Source organism: Phasianus colchicus, chromosome 14 (assembly GCF_987193195.1).
Source record: "Phasianus colchicus chromosome 14, bPhaCol1.hap1.1, whole genome shotgun sequence".
Lineage (NCBI taxonomy): Eukaryota > Metazoa > Chordata > Aves > Galliformes > Phasianidae > Phasianus > Phasianus colchicus.
In genome coordinates this window covers 10,817,539-10,832,173 of record NC_143449.1, presented here as the reverse complement: position 1 = coordinate 10,832,173, position 14,635 = coordinate 10,817,539, and the positions used below count along the sequence as shown (strand labels likewise).

General features: G+C 41.6%; 1 protein-coding gene across 4 annotated transcripts in view; it reads left to right on the top strand.

Moving 5' to 3' along the window:
* BRWD3 (bromodomain and WD repeat domain containing 3) overlaps positions 1-10,713 on the top strand; it is a 56,369-nt gene extending 45,656 nt beyond the window's left edge. For 2 of the 4 annotated variants that reach the window (XM_031594331.2, XM_031594330.2), the window contains exons 36-40: positions 150-302; positions 1,641-1,804; positions 2,411-2,508; positions 3,014-3,172; positions 4,386-10,713. In XM_031594331.2, the coding sequence (XP_031450191.1) occupies positions 150-302; positions 1,641-1,804; positions 2,411-2,508; positions 3,014-3,172; positions 4,386-5,176 (1,365 nt within the window). In that variant the 3' untranslated portion in view covers positions 5,177-10,713. Of the gene's footprint in view, positions 1-149; positions 303-1,640; positions 1,805-2,410; positions 2,509-3,013; positions 3,173-4,215; positions 4,309-4,385 lie in introns of all 4 variants that reach the window. The other 2 variants (XM_090150233.1, XM_031594332.2) reach the window with 2 other exon arrangements.
* Positions 10,714-14,635: the final 3,922 nt, after the last annotated feature.

The following is a 14,635-nucleotide window of genomic DNA, read 5'->3' as shown; positions in this document are numbered from 1 at the left end:
GAATTATCTGCAGTAACTCTCAAATCTCTGTCCTAAGTGAAAATAATTACATAACAGCTATTGTTGTGGGTGATAATTTAGATGTTTTCAAATGTCTGCTATGGACATTATTATTAGCAGCTTTTATTAATTCTTGAATGTTCTTGTAGGATTACCGAGATATTGTTGACACTCCTATGGACTTCAGCACTGTGAAAGAAACCTTGGAAGCAGAGAATTACACCAGTCCCTTGGAATTCTACAAAGATATTCGTTTAATATTCTGCAACTCTAAAGCTTACACTCCTAATAAAAAGTCTCGAGTAAGTATAAATTTAAATTTCTTCTTTATAAAGACCTGGACCTTGCATGAATACAATACGTGAAGGATGAAAGGTGGGTTGGGGTAAGCTCTGAAGATAAAGACTAGTAATTTTTGCTTGCTTGAGTACAGAGAACATTAGTGGAGAGTCACAAGAGTCGCAACAAGACAGGTGATTTGAGGGTGTTTTATATGTGCTTGACATCAAATTAAGCTTGGTGGAGCATTATTTACTGCTGTGCACCCCCTGGGAAACTTCCCTGTGTATTTATAACTGAACAGCTTGTGAGTCAACTCCCAAATTACTTTAATAAAGTGGTCCATCAATATCCATTTGCTTAAATGCTGTGAAGTGCCTCAGTGGGATGATTGCTGTGGGAGGGCTAGGGCACACAGCTGGGCCTTCTGCCACTGTAGGTTCATCTGCTACCAAATGTGTGTCAACATCCTGAGGTTTTCTAGTCTGTTTTACTGTCTTGGCAACAGCATCCCAAGTGAAGGCAAGAAGGGCAGGACAGTACATGCCAGAGCTAAGGAGACATTGCTGCAATGTAAGAGCCAGGGGACAGGAATTAAGTTGTGTGAATGGAAAGAAAACTCCTTGTCAAAGAAGTTTGGTATTCAGAAAGACTGCAAGAAATGGGAAGAGGTATAAGATATTGATACTGTTGTCTTGATGGTATTTATGTGACATCCATAAGAGTGTATGCAATAGAGGAGTATAGACATGAGAAAGAAAATAAATTTTGTTTTTGTATATGCTGAGTTTGAACTATGAGTTTACACAATTATAAGTGAAAAACATTCTAAGTAAAATTTTGAACAGAAGTAAATAGTCTGAAATACAGAGAGAGAGAGACATGAGTGACTTCAAGAATGAGGAAAGTCAGAGGTGTGGTCTAGAAAGAAGACAGGGAAATAGCTTAAAGATTTTGATACCTGACTTATAAAAATTAGGAGCGAAGACGCTTCAGGTAGCTTTTCTCTGCAGCTCTAAAGGGATGAATCTAAGGACTCTTCACTAGAGAATTATAGCCAAAAGCTTAGATGAGGGGACATCAAAGTTGCTGGGTTTTTTTTTCTCCCCTTGGTACTTCAAGTTATTTTATGGATTGCTTCCATGCTTTGTGGTGATTAAGAACAGAGCATAAACACTTTCTGTCATAAGAATAAGCTTATCTCATGAATGGAAATTATCTGTAAAGAACTTTGTAGCTGAAGTCTCAATGAACTTTCCTTTTGCACTGAGACGCTGATGTCTAGGTAGTTTTTTATACTTTTTTGCTGATCTTCTTTTTGGTGAAGTTCTGATAAGTATGGCCATGCTTTCTCACCCCAGATCTACAGCATGACACTTCGACTATCTGCCTTATTTGAAAATCATATGAAGAATATCATCTCTGAGTACAAGTCAGCAATGCAATGCCAGAAGAGGAAAAGGCCCCGGTACCGAAAACGACTAAGAAGCAGCAGCAGTTCACCGTCAACTAGCAGAGCCTCTAGGTAACATATACTAGTAACATGTGCTATTAGTATCATTTGAGACACATCATAACAGTAGTAGACAAACCTTTGTAAATAGGCAGCCAGTAATGGTATTGCTTGTTTCTTGATACAGTTGTTCTTTTGGATGATAAAATCATGAGCACAAATCCCGTGCTCACTTCATGTTTGTGCCTAATTCTGTTAAGTGTAAGTCTATGGAATTAGAAGTAATCTGGATAAAATGGAAAACCAGATTTATTTTTGCTGTTGTTTCATAAAGGTTAAAAAAAAATACTGTGTTAGCACTTCATTGACTTCTGTATGATACGTTATCTATGAAAACTGAGTATTCCAGTTTCAAAAGGTGAGATGAAAAAAAAAGAACCCTCACATGCCTTGCACTTAAAAGCTCAAATGCCTTTGCCAAACAGGATATTGTAACTAAGTTTAGTGTTACTACATCTTTGCAGGCACCAAGGGGGAAAAGATCATTAGAGTTATGACTTTTATGCAGAAAAAAAAAAAAAACCAAAAAAAAACCAAGACATCTTGCAGGGGAAGTCGTCATCTTTGATTCCTTTGGTATAAACAGTTTTATATCTTTGGGGTGTTTTGTGTCTTCAGTCCAAAAGGGAAACAGAAGCAAATGAAGATTCAACCTAAAACCAACCTGAATACCTCATTGCCTTTGACTAGGACCAGCTCTTCAGTTTCATCTCATGGTGAGAAGTTTTCTAATATGCATCCTTTCTTCTGTAGCAGCTTGTCTGCATAATGATGGAAAAGCTGAAGGATATTTAATATTCAGTTGAAATATTATATTCATGAGACACATGCAAAACTTACCTGTTGAACAAGCAAGTAGCAAAGTCATGTAAATACGTGGTCTGTAGATCACGTTAACAGATGACCCTCTGTTTGTTGGTAAGTTATTGGTAAGGTTCAGAGAATAAGGTAACTTGGCCTGTCCTTGCTAAGAATTAGTAGAGCGTGGACTTCTGTACATAGGCTTCCTTCATACAGCAACTACTAATATATTAAGTTACTTTGGGTTACGCTGTGGAAGAATCCATGTCTCCTTGACTGGAGAGGCAGCTTGGTGAGTCTAACCTCCTGACTTTTAGGCCACTGACTAACTTCAGAATTTCCCAAAAATACACATGCATTTCAGATGTATAAATAGAGGATGAAAGATACTGTATTGAGCTAGTGGTATCCTATTTTAAGTTTCAGATACAACAGAGGAACCTCTGGGTTCAGCCACTGGTGAAGATGTGGAAGTCCAGCCATCTTCCTCAGGCTCAAATGCACAGAATCGAAGTGGAAATACCATTGATCCAGGGAAAATTAAACCAATCAGAAGTAAACTGACACCAGTGAAACAAGGTGGGACATAACTTTTCTATTCTTTCCGTGACTGATTTCACTAGAAATGGAAGCTTGTGCATTGATCTTATGGTATTCTTGTCTGGGTCTAATATACTGTAGCCCCAACCCATATTCAAACTAATTTAGCTTATTATTTACAGTTCTTGTTGTCTGAACGGTGGCATGCACATAATGCTACATTTAATTCAGTGGAGTCCTTTAAAATTTCTCATGATGGAAAAACTTGATTGCTCTTAAAAGTCTTGAAGTACAGTTTCTTCAAGAGTGACAAAAAGGCAAAAAAAGCTGAAAGAATCTTTACCCCAAAACCTTATCCTTTTAGTAATCAAGATGAAACCAAAGATAAATAAAATAATTCCATTTTTTAAAATATATTTTTTATTATATTTGAAATAAGGTGTTATAATTGAAAGTGAAACAGTTTGAATCCTTCAGTATTTTGTTTTTGGGGCACATCAGTCAGAACTTTCACTGAGGTAGGCATTGAATGAGCGTTGGTTGAAATTTCTCAAGTCTTTCTCAAGTCCATGCTACTGTGCTATAGTAGTACTGTGTATGGCAGATGAGCTTTCTGAATCCAGTGTGAAAGAAGATATTTACAAACCTGACAATGAAGAGTAACCTTAAAAACAAATTTGGTCCCAAGACAGCAAAGCGCTTTGCTATGTTTTTAATTCAAGGCATTCAGAAATCCCAGTGAGCAATTTGGGGTTGTTTACTGTCCTGAAACTGTTTGCCACAAATGCTCCCTAAACTAAGCCTTTTGACAACTTGTGTTTGATAGGAAATGAGCACTACTTGCAGGCTGTTGTTTTAATGTATATTTTGGGAGTTTTAAATAGATTTTGGTGGGTTTTTTTTCTTGACACTGTTGGTAGGATTTGTCTAAGTGTTATTAGACATTCGTGTCCAAGCATGTCACTATGTTCTCCTTTTACTGAGTGGATTTGTATTGGACTCTTAGTCAAGAGAGTCTACAGTCTTTACTTCAGTGTGTGGTGAACTGTATTTACTTCTGATCTGATAAATTTTCCTCTTAGAACACCAGTTTGCATACACAAAACATAAAGGTCATCTCTGGTGGCTAGCTCAGAGTTGGATCATCTCCAGAGCATGCCACAAAGACATACGAGGTGAATCCCAGTTTCTGTGGCCCAGTTTAGCTCAGACATGATTATGATGATAACTGGATAATTTTGTGTTTGCTTAGATCACTCTCCTGATGGACCACTTACAAATGGTGATGGCAGAGAACCTCGGACAGGAGTGAAGAGGAAGCTAATAAGTGCATCAGAAGATGAGCATCTAGAGGAGGGAGAGGCAGAGGAAGAAGAAGAGAAAAGAGAAATAAAGGAGAAATCTGGTTTGTCTTCATCAGAAAGTGGGGAATCAGGATCTAGTTCAAGTTCTGAAAGTAGAAGTGGTTCTGATTCAGACTCTGAATCAACATCTAGAACAGATCAGGATTACATTGATGGAGACCACGACTACAGCAAAGTTGTGCAATCCAAAAAACCCAAAAGAAAAATCAAAAGAAAATTCACCAGTGGGAAAAGGACCTGGCAGAGCAGAGGGACAGGGAGGAGAGGTAGATGGGGAAGGTGGGGGAGATGGAGCAGAGGGGGAAGAGGCGGTAGAGGTGGAAGAGGCTGTGGCAGAGGAAGAAGAGGTGGTGGCAGGGGTGGAAGAAGAGGCCGAGGAGGCAGAGGAGCCTCACGAGGAGCCACCAGAGCAAAACGTGCCCGAATTACAGATGATGAATTTGAAACTCTGTTTGGAGGACAATTCGGTGAAAATGTGTTTGGAGGCCGATTCAGTAGAGCACCTCGAATCAGAACGAGGAATGAGGGTAGAAGAACCGTCCTGTATAACGACGATTCTGATAATGACAATTTTGTGCACACCGAGGATCCTTTGAACCTTGGTACTTCCAGGTCAGGCAGGGTGCGGAAAATGACAGAAAAAGCCAGGGTCAGCCATCTCATGGGATGGAATTATTGACAGATGAAAAACTTTGGAACAATTTTTAAAAGAACTTCAATGGCCTTCTACTGCAGGGATTTTACCAGAAAATCTACCAAGCAAGTTGTGCGGGGACTCCACTCACGTTTCACAGTGGTGCTTTTCCATTATGTCAGTTTGCGTTTGTTTTAAAACTTTAGATCTCCACACTTCATTGGTCAAAGCAAGCCTTATTCATTAGGCCTTAAATTACAGAAATTCTTCCCCACACACTACGAGTTCATCGCATTAAAGAGGCTTCCAGCTTCTCAATAAGAACGTGACATTTTGAATCATGGTTATGACTTCTCTCCCTTGTTTTGTTTTTGTATTATAGAAATAGCACCTTCTTACAGAGTTTTTATGTGGTTTTTGCCATAAATCCTTATACACAGTAATAATTATAACTTTTGCACAATACACCAATCCTAAAGGCAGCTATAAAATGTTTACAGTTTCTATATTGTAAGAAGGATCTGGATTGTTTTAATCTTCCCAGGCCAAACAGTCATGAATTGTGCTGAACTGAAGTATGTCTATACTACAGTTATGAGGGTCCTGATGTGCTTTCTATCGGTTCTTTATTCGTGTAAAAAGTGACAAAGGGTTGGTGCCTTGTAAATATGTAGCAAACCTTTGATGTGGTGTGTCCTATGTGTGCATTAACTTTATTAAAAAGAGAATACTTGAGAAGTATGAATATCTAGACAAAAGGTGCCAAATGCAAAAGTTACTTGCATCTATTTTCTTTTTGTCCTCTCATATTTTTATAGTATTAATAGAGATTGTGCAGCTAAGTGGTAACTTCAACATTTGAAAGGTTCCTCCTCTTCGAAGCATAACATGATTTTTAATAGTAGCTTGGCTACCTCTATTCACAACTACTGGAAATTTAAAAGAAAATAGATGCTATTATTCAGTACGTGTTGAAGAAGTACTGGCAAGAAGGAGCTGTAGAAGGATGGAATTGTTCACCGAGTTGTGTAGTAAAGATATCTTTATTGACACAATGAAAACAAATCTAAGTAATTATCAGAGGTTTCAGAAGCCTAACGTTTTCAGCAGATGGCAATTTGTTTGTGCAGATAGCTCAACTGTTTCCCATACAATTCTGCTGCCACTTACTCAGTGCAAATCTGTGTTTGTTTTAGTTTGTCCCTTGAAGCTGCTGGGGAAGCAGAATGGAGCTCTGGTGGCTGGCAGTGCTGGGAAGTTGCTGTTCCATCCTCCACACGAACTCTGGTATCTCAAGCTTCCAGGAGCAAATTCATGTTGCACTGTATTGTTGTGACACTGCAGAATGCTAACTTGAAGTCAGAATCATTTTGGTGGTAGTAGTAGTGGTACAGTGTGTGATGGTACGAGGGAAACGTAGAGGCTTTTCCGTGGGTGCAGACCCAGCAGCCAGGAGCAGGCGCTTTGCGTGGGCTGAGCTGGTGGTGGCAGCCTCTTTGCTCAGCAGGGTCTGCTGGAATGCATGTGGAACTTCGGTTTTCTCCTGTTGTCTAAAAGAATCTGACAGTTCCAGCTCGGTTGGGTGAGTTAGATTGCACTGAGAGAAGAAAAGGAAAGAAAGAGATTGTACGTTTTTGGTGGAGTTTTTCAATATTCTTTTTAAAAACAAAACAAAACAAACAAAAATTTTCATCCAATATCCGTAAGTTCTTCTGTGCACGGCTTGGTCAATGATTCTGGAAAACCTCAGGCAGCAAAGAGTGACCCATGTATATTCTCAGATGCAGAAAGAATATAGTTTTTGCCTTTCTATATTGAACACTGTCTATTTTATCTCGCTTTCCAGAACCTCTAGTTAGAAACAAAATGACTTGAAAAAAAGCAAAGGTTTAGTTTTGTGATGGAGGAAAGTATATCCTAAATTGCTCAGAGCATTAGTATGACTTAATGGTTCAGCAGAAAAATCTACTTTATCAACTGTTTTGAATCAGCCATAATCTGTTTCTGAACTTAATTCAGTTCTGTCTTGGTGGAAATACAGTGCAGACACTGCTAGTTCTGTACTGGGCTTTAAAATATAAATACCTGTCCTATCATCTCTCTCTCATTTTATATATATATGCATATATATATGCTTATATATTTATTTAAAAAAAAAAAAAAAAAGGTATTATTTCTTTGACTGATGGCTCCTCCTACATATGGTAACCAGGAATAGCATGTATGCATCAGCTCATAGTCAGAGCCGTACCTCTTTTAGATCAGTCCTGTTGAGCTAATGTAAACACTATGGGTTCTGTTCTAAAGCCTGAAAATCTTGAAATGCAGAAGAAATGCTTTCCATATATTTCTGACTGGCCGAAGATCCACTTACATATTTATTTTGTGTAGGGGTTGGGGGGGGAGATAAATACATGGATTCCAGATAAATCATTTTATAATTTGTGTATTTTAGCAACAGTTAGGATAATATTAAACATATTCTCAAATGTATCTTTTCTATGTAATGAAGTACTGTGAAGATAACAGTGAAGCATCACTTTGCTGTGGCGTAAGTATTAATCATATGTGTTACATGGTTAAGAGCTAGGCAGCAGGGTGTGCTGGAACAACAGAGCTATTGCTTATTTAAAAAGAAAACAAAAAAACCTTTTTTGTGCATGAGAACTTCTTTGTAAGCATGAAAAATAACTTGGGTTTAGAGTTGTTATTTTTACTCGGTTTTGTATCTGGATTCTTTCTCTGAGTTGGGCAAATGATTTCTCATCCCTTCATTCTGTGGGATGATTTTAATGTTATGGCAAATCTCAAATCCAGATTCTGCCAGGAGCCACTTGCTGCTGCAGAAAGCCCTGTGGGTGCATCAGCAGCAGTGAGCTGGTTTAAGCCTTGTGCTGTCTACTACAAAATTGGACCTAAGAAAAAGGTTTGCAGGCCTGGTTATTAGAGATCCCTGAAGGCTAGCAAGGCATGCATGCAGGCCTGGGGCTCCTCTGCGGCTGCTGGTTAATTCTTGAGCTGCTGCTGCTGGTTAATTCTTGAGCTTCTGTGCTACAAGATGCAAGCAAGGTTTTCTCTAGCCATGAGAGGCCAGGCGTTCTTCGGCTGTGTGGCCCTTCTGAGTGCTGGGGGCGTGAGGGCACTCTGAGGTGCCCTGGGAAAGGAGCTTCTGTCCCAGGGGTCACTGCAGTGGATCCTCACTCCCAGCTTTGTGCTCTGATGGGACTGAAAATCCTATTCTTGGATTTCTTCTGGCTATGGATCTGCTCTCTGTACCACTCCCATATTTTCCTGGACTAGAACATGAATGACCAAGCTCTCTTTGCAGTTTTCTGATAGGCTGTTGCATCTCTTTAGCCTGAACTTTGCCCACTTTTGATTTTCTGTCATCTTTTGCTTTTCCACTTGTTGTGTTCCACTCCTCTTCATCTTCCTGTTATTGCCCCAGGTTATTTGTGATAGTTTTGGAATTCTGTGGTATCTCAATGAATTTTATTTCAGCTAGGCTGTTAGAATGTAAAACTTCATTCTTTTGCCTCCTGTTTGTCTGGCAGATGAACTTTCCCACCACTTCCCATGTTTTTCATATCTTCCTCTCTCTGTGTTAGCACCATTCCCCAGCTGCTGGAGGTGCCTGGGATGCATCCATCATCTCTTGTCTTTCTCAACCCTCTCATTGCCAGTTTTATTAAAAAAGAGAGGGCCCACTGTGCTTGCTTCATAGGGCTTGGAACAATCTTGGGTTATGCTTTCCAGTAATAGTTTGCTGCAGAGCAGTAAGCAGAGGTCACTCCCTTGTCCCAGGCAGCTCCACCCTGCAGGTGAACCATCTGAGCAAAAGCATTTAGAAGTAATTTGTAGATGTTTTTTGATTGCCTAAATTGTTGTACCTTTTGTATATCTCAGTTTCCCCTTAACGTTCTCTGAAATGTACTCCTCAGCTGCCTTCTGCACAAAGCATGCTGAGCCTTGGGAAGAACAGATGTTGCGTGCTAACAAAAAAATGTGTTCAATTTATAAAATATGGAAAGATAGACTAAAATATATTGCTTTTGACAGCGGCGGAGGCTCTGCTGACCTCAAAAAGCAAGATAACCTTGGCAAGCATTTGGAAATACTGCTCCCACGTGTCTGACAACTGCTCGAAATCACACACTGCTAATATAAGGAAAAAAAAGGTTGGAATATCTAATTTATGATAAAAACTGAGGGTTTCCACCTTATCTTTAACTTTGGGTGGTGAAGGTCAGGGAAAGCCAAATAGCTGTCAGTGTAGGGATGTCTTGGCAGCCCCACAGGGCATTGCTGCTCTACGTCACGAGTTCCATGTTTTAGTGACGTGTTTGTGTGCTTACAGTTCTTGATTTACTTCTTTTAATCATCACAGCAAGTTTTATGAATTACGAATTACAGGATAGACCGAAGGAGCAGTTACCAATCCGAGGAAAAATCTCTATTAGGACCATAGGGAGCTGTCATTGTGTTCTTACAAGTATGTATTATAGAAAATTACTGCGCATGTGCGATAGATAATTTTCAAATATGGGGAGGTGTGCACCTTTGGGAAAAAAAAACAAAAAACAAAAAAAAAACTCCTTTCTGTACAGTAACAGCCTGCAAAACCTAACCTAAAAGTTGTCTTCTTTAGTATTAGAAACGCGAAGACCAGTTGGGAGCTTGTACATGTTTAATACCCCCCAGCAAACGTACACAACTGTGCTATGGATCCCTGAACCTTTCCAGTGGAATTGCTGTCACAGCCTTAACTCTAGTATTATACAAATGGTGCTTAAATACATTTATGTGCATGGATGTGGGTACCTGATACAAGAACTCGAAACGGAGCAGCTTAGTGCTGCGTTGGAGAGTTGCTACTCCTGGGAAATAACTGCAGCCACATTGGTGAACTTCCAGATGTGGAACTCTCTGGAAAATAAGTAACCTCGTGGACAATTAAGGGCAGTCGCTCCATTCCTGGGTTGCTTTTTGCATTGGCAGTGCTGGGCAGGATGGGACAAGGGCCGCTGCTCTGGAAAATCCCAGTGCTGCCTTTCTGCCGCTCGAAGCGCCTCCCGAGAGCGATGACTGCTCAGATGTATTCAGAAATCTAAGCCTGGTCGTTATTTTTTCCATAGAAATACCAATATAGGCTTTTCATTCCTACATGAGTTGTTATAGCAGACTTTGCTTAGAAGTACCGGTCCTTACCGTTGGCATTGAAGCAGTGACATTCACCACATTTAGGCTCTACAGTTCATGCTCTGGGTGACTTAAAATACTCCAAGAATGCACAAAGCTATTAGAATTATATACTTTCTCTGTTGATTTTTTTTTTTTTCAGGTGATATTTATGCCCATATCTTCACATCCGCTATCTCAGGTCCCTTTAAATGAATACTTCAGGGATTTTGATGCCACTTGTTGGCAGACCAAATGTAATATTTATATGCAATGAGCTGTTAGTTTTTGTATTGTACAAATGTAAATTTGTAAAGATTTTTTTCTAGAGTTTTTTTGAAGTCACTTATGTAATCTAGGATGTTTCATTTTCCAGCTGTGGGATTGACTTAATAAAAAAAAAAAAAAAGAGAAACTGATACTTTGGTTTTGCATTGCTTACTGAGTAGTTCAGAGTTAATTAGACAAGAACAACTCACAACTGTGAGCTTTTTGTTCTTTATTTAACTGTATCATTTTGTATTTACAAAGAAGGACGCTTGTATAAATGGGATAGATGTGGATAATTTAACCCCACGAGGGGATGGTTGACCACAGGAGGGGCTTAATGGCCTGGCAGCTGTGGGCAGGTTGGGTGCTGTGGTGCTTGGGGTGCCAGGGGCACATGCAGTGCTTTATTCCTGCTTTGTCGTGCCTCATAGGAATGGAGCTGCAGTGCGTTAATTTGTTCACTCAGCAGGAAAAATCCAGTGCTTCTGGAATATGGAGCTTTGTTATTTTCACTCTGCTGCTGAAGAGAGAAAGGCAAATGCTGCCCAAGGAGTTTTCGAAGCAAATTGCATTTCTGCTTTTGGTGGGGCTCGTTTCTGACAGATGCAGGTGCCCCACCATTTGTTATGTCACTTTGTTCCGCTCTGCCCGCACGGGGCTCCAGGACAGTATATAAAAGTATATGCACTAGCAGGAAAATATTTTATTTCTGTATTTTTCTCAGTAAATCAGGCTGAATTCCCACAGTCTGTTTTGATTCCTGGCTGGGCCGGGAACTGCTGGGCAGGGATGGAGAGGGGCGGTGAGGTGAAGGCAGTGCCCTGGGACAGAGCTGGTGCCTGGGCCGTGCCACCCTGCTGCCGCTGCCCCTGGTGCTGTCCCTGCACCGAGCCCCGTCCTCCCCATCAATGTGGTGCTTCAGGCTCCAGGAACAGAAGGGCTTTTTCATGTCTTTGCTGCACGCTGAGAACAAAATCAAATTTCTGTTTTACCTGTGCTGAAGCTACCACGACCTGTACACACCGGTACTGGCTTTGGCATTGGGGGCTCCTTCACCTCCATCAAGCCACTCCATCAAGCAGCTGAAAAGGAAGCATTGTGGAGGTGTTTTGGTTTTTTTTTTTTCCAAAAGAAGCAATTAACACTTTTTTGATAGCTGTATTATGCGGTCAAACCCCCAAATGCTGTATTTACTGCAGTTGGGAATGCATTAAGTTTATTCACTGCACCAAAATGGATTTTGTTTAAGCCGACAAACAGATGAAAGGCTCTAAAACCGTATTTTTCCTTTGTCTCAGCACTGCTGAAAAAGCGTTGGAGGAAGGTTTTGTAACAGGCACGCTGTCTATCCACCGCCGTGCCCGTGCTGCCACGTAATGCAGTCACGAAGAACCGAGGCTGATTTCCACTCTGAGTCACTGCTGGCGCTTTGCTGGGCGCCTCGCAGCGCTGCTCCAGCTGCGGGCAGGCAGGGCAGGTGCACGACGTCCTGCTTTGTGTGCACAGCAGCTGTGAGCAGGGCAGGGAGCAGCGCTGCCAGCCACAAAGCGCCCGGAGAATAATGCTAAATGACGATCAAAGCGTGTCTGATGAAGCATAAATTGCCAGGGAGAAAATGCGCTCTATGAGAAAAAGTGAAGTTTTTGAAGTTGCGGAACAGGGGCTCATTTCAAAACCAGACATTTGTCGTTCGTTTTCGTGTTCTTGTAGCTCTGGGTTGCAACTGAAAACAGCTTCAGGTGTGGGGAAAGAGCAGGTGAACCACGTAGTCATGGTGCTGGGGGCAGCCGGTCCTGAAGGAGGTGAGGAAGGAGCTGAGGCTGCGGGTGGGCTTCCATGGAGGCATCCCAATGCAACCCAATGAGGTGCTGGCTCCAAGGCATTGCTGTGCGTCCCCCTGCACCCAAATGCTGGCTGCCAGCACCAGGTGAAAGCTGGGTCCTGCTCCCTCCTTCTGTGAGCATGTTTAAGGTCTTGGTCCATGTCTAAAGGTTCAAATAATTCAGTTACTTTCAAGCATTTTCATCATGTTACCTGTGTATGTTGTTATATTGTTTTATATGTATATATATCTTTAAATGGCTACTTCTCATTTAGAAAAGGCTGAGATACAGGGGCTTGGCCATTTCAGCATGCTGGATTGGGAAAGCAATTTCAAGGGAAAGAAAGCTAACCAGGAAAGGTGTGATAAATCAAATGGGAAAAATTCCTGAGCAAACCTAACCTGCGTGTTGCACAGCTGTGCAGTGCACGCCTGCACATCTGCACGCTTGCACTGCTGGAATTGTACCACAAGGAGAGCCCTCTGTGCACCCAAAGCAGGCAGGGGTGGAGGCAATCAAGAGGAAATCGAGAATGTCCCATTCCAGCAATTAAAGAACACAAACTGAAGCAATTTCAGCTTATAATTAATCAGTGAGTGAAGGCACCGAGCATAGCTCCATCTGTCTGTCTGTCTGTCCAACTGTCTGTCTATCCGCTGATGGCCACAGCTCAGTGCACAGAGCAGAGCTGAACCTGCTGCACAGTGTCACCCCAAACTGACATCTTTCCAGCGGCCTCCGGTGTAATTAAAGTATTTTATGGATGGTGATGGTTGTGTTAATTAAACGCTGCTGATTATTATTAAATAATGAAGCTTGTTAGCATGGGCTGTGCAGCAGGGATGCTAAGCACCTGCAGATTCATTGCTCCCACCCTGCACCCGGCCACGTTCGTGCTGAGGTGTGGAGGTATTTTCACTTATTTGGGCAGAAGTACTAAAATGGAGGACATTGTAATGAGTTGCATCCATATGCAAGCTGCTTGGGGTCACTTCTGATCCCTTTATAACGCTCCATAGACACTGGAAAATTCAGAAATCCAGCACGTTCCCAAGGGGAACATTTTTGCATTTGTACAAAGCAGAATTGATTGCAAGCATGCAGCCGGTGCCACAGCACATTTAAGCTCATTATTTTGCTGGTACATCACATAACAATGTTTTTATGAAAGCTATATAGTCACTACACAGATAATTTTCATATTTCCTGAGCTAAGCCGAGCAGTGCTGTATTAAAGATTCATGTATGTTGAAATATTCACAGTATAAAACGCACGCAACGCTGATTTGAAATGTTCCAGCCTTTGGGTCAAAATAGAAACAAGGAAAACAGCGGAGCAAAGCAGTGCTGCGCCCCAACTTGTTTCCCCACCCTGTTGCACACAGCCCCGGTGAATCAGAGCCGCTCGCTTCGTGTCGTTCATTATCAGAGGGGCCAGCTGGGACCACTGCAGGAAGGGCTTGTCAGCACTTCCATTATAGCTCAGCCATAAACACTTACTCAGAACTGTGATGTTCCACGGTCTGTGCTTAGCACGGCTTTTTTTCTCCCCAGCACCTTATTTTAAAGTGATACAGGAATATCTGTGAGGTCCTCACGCTTCTGGGGTCACCTCTATTTCCCTTATGCCAGTGGAAATAAGATGTGGTCGAGTGACTTGAAGCCCTGTTGAAGGCAGAAAAATCAGAATGAGGAAAATTGGAGCGAGTGCCCTTTTCCTGAAATCCATCTCTGAGCACAGCAACATAATGCAGAAATGGCAAATGAGTTCCGTGCTGGAAAGCAGCAACACAGAATCCATCCCACAGCCACAAGAAGACCGAAATGCCTCCCTTTGGTGGGCAGGATGTGCACGGAATGCATTCTTTCTTTAAATAAAGAAGAATGGACAAAGTTAGAGGATGGCAATGGTTTCTTGGACTTTGGAGCGAGGCAGCCAGCCCCAGCAGAGGCCTTTCATTACCCGTAGCTGCTCACCAAAACTGCTTTGTTTTAGGTCTGCAACAGCTAAACAAAGGTGTTGCAGGATGGTAGCTATTTGAATGAGAGGCTGATATATCTTCATGTACAGTTCAAAACACAGATTTTGGGCTGTCACAACAGTCTCTGTCATCCTGGCGCCGTGGCTGTTCTTTTAGTCATGCACTGAAAGTGGGCAGTGGGGATATGAAGTTGTGAATGGGGCTTTAATCTGGTTTCTATCCCCAGGTTTCAAAGCACTGTGTGCTTCTCT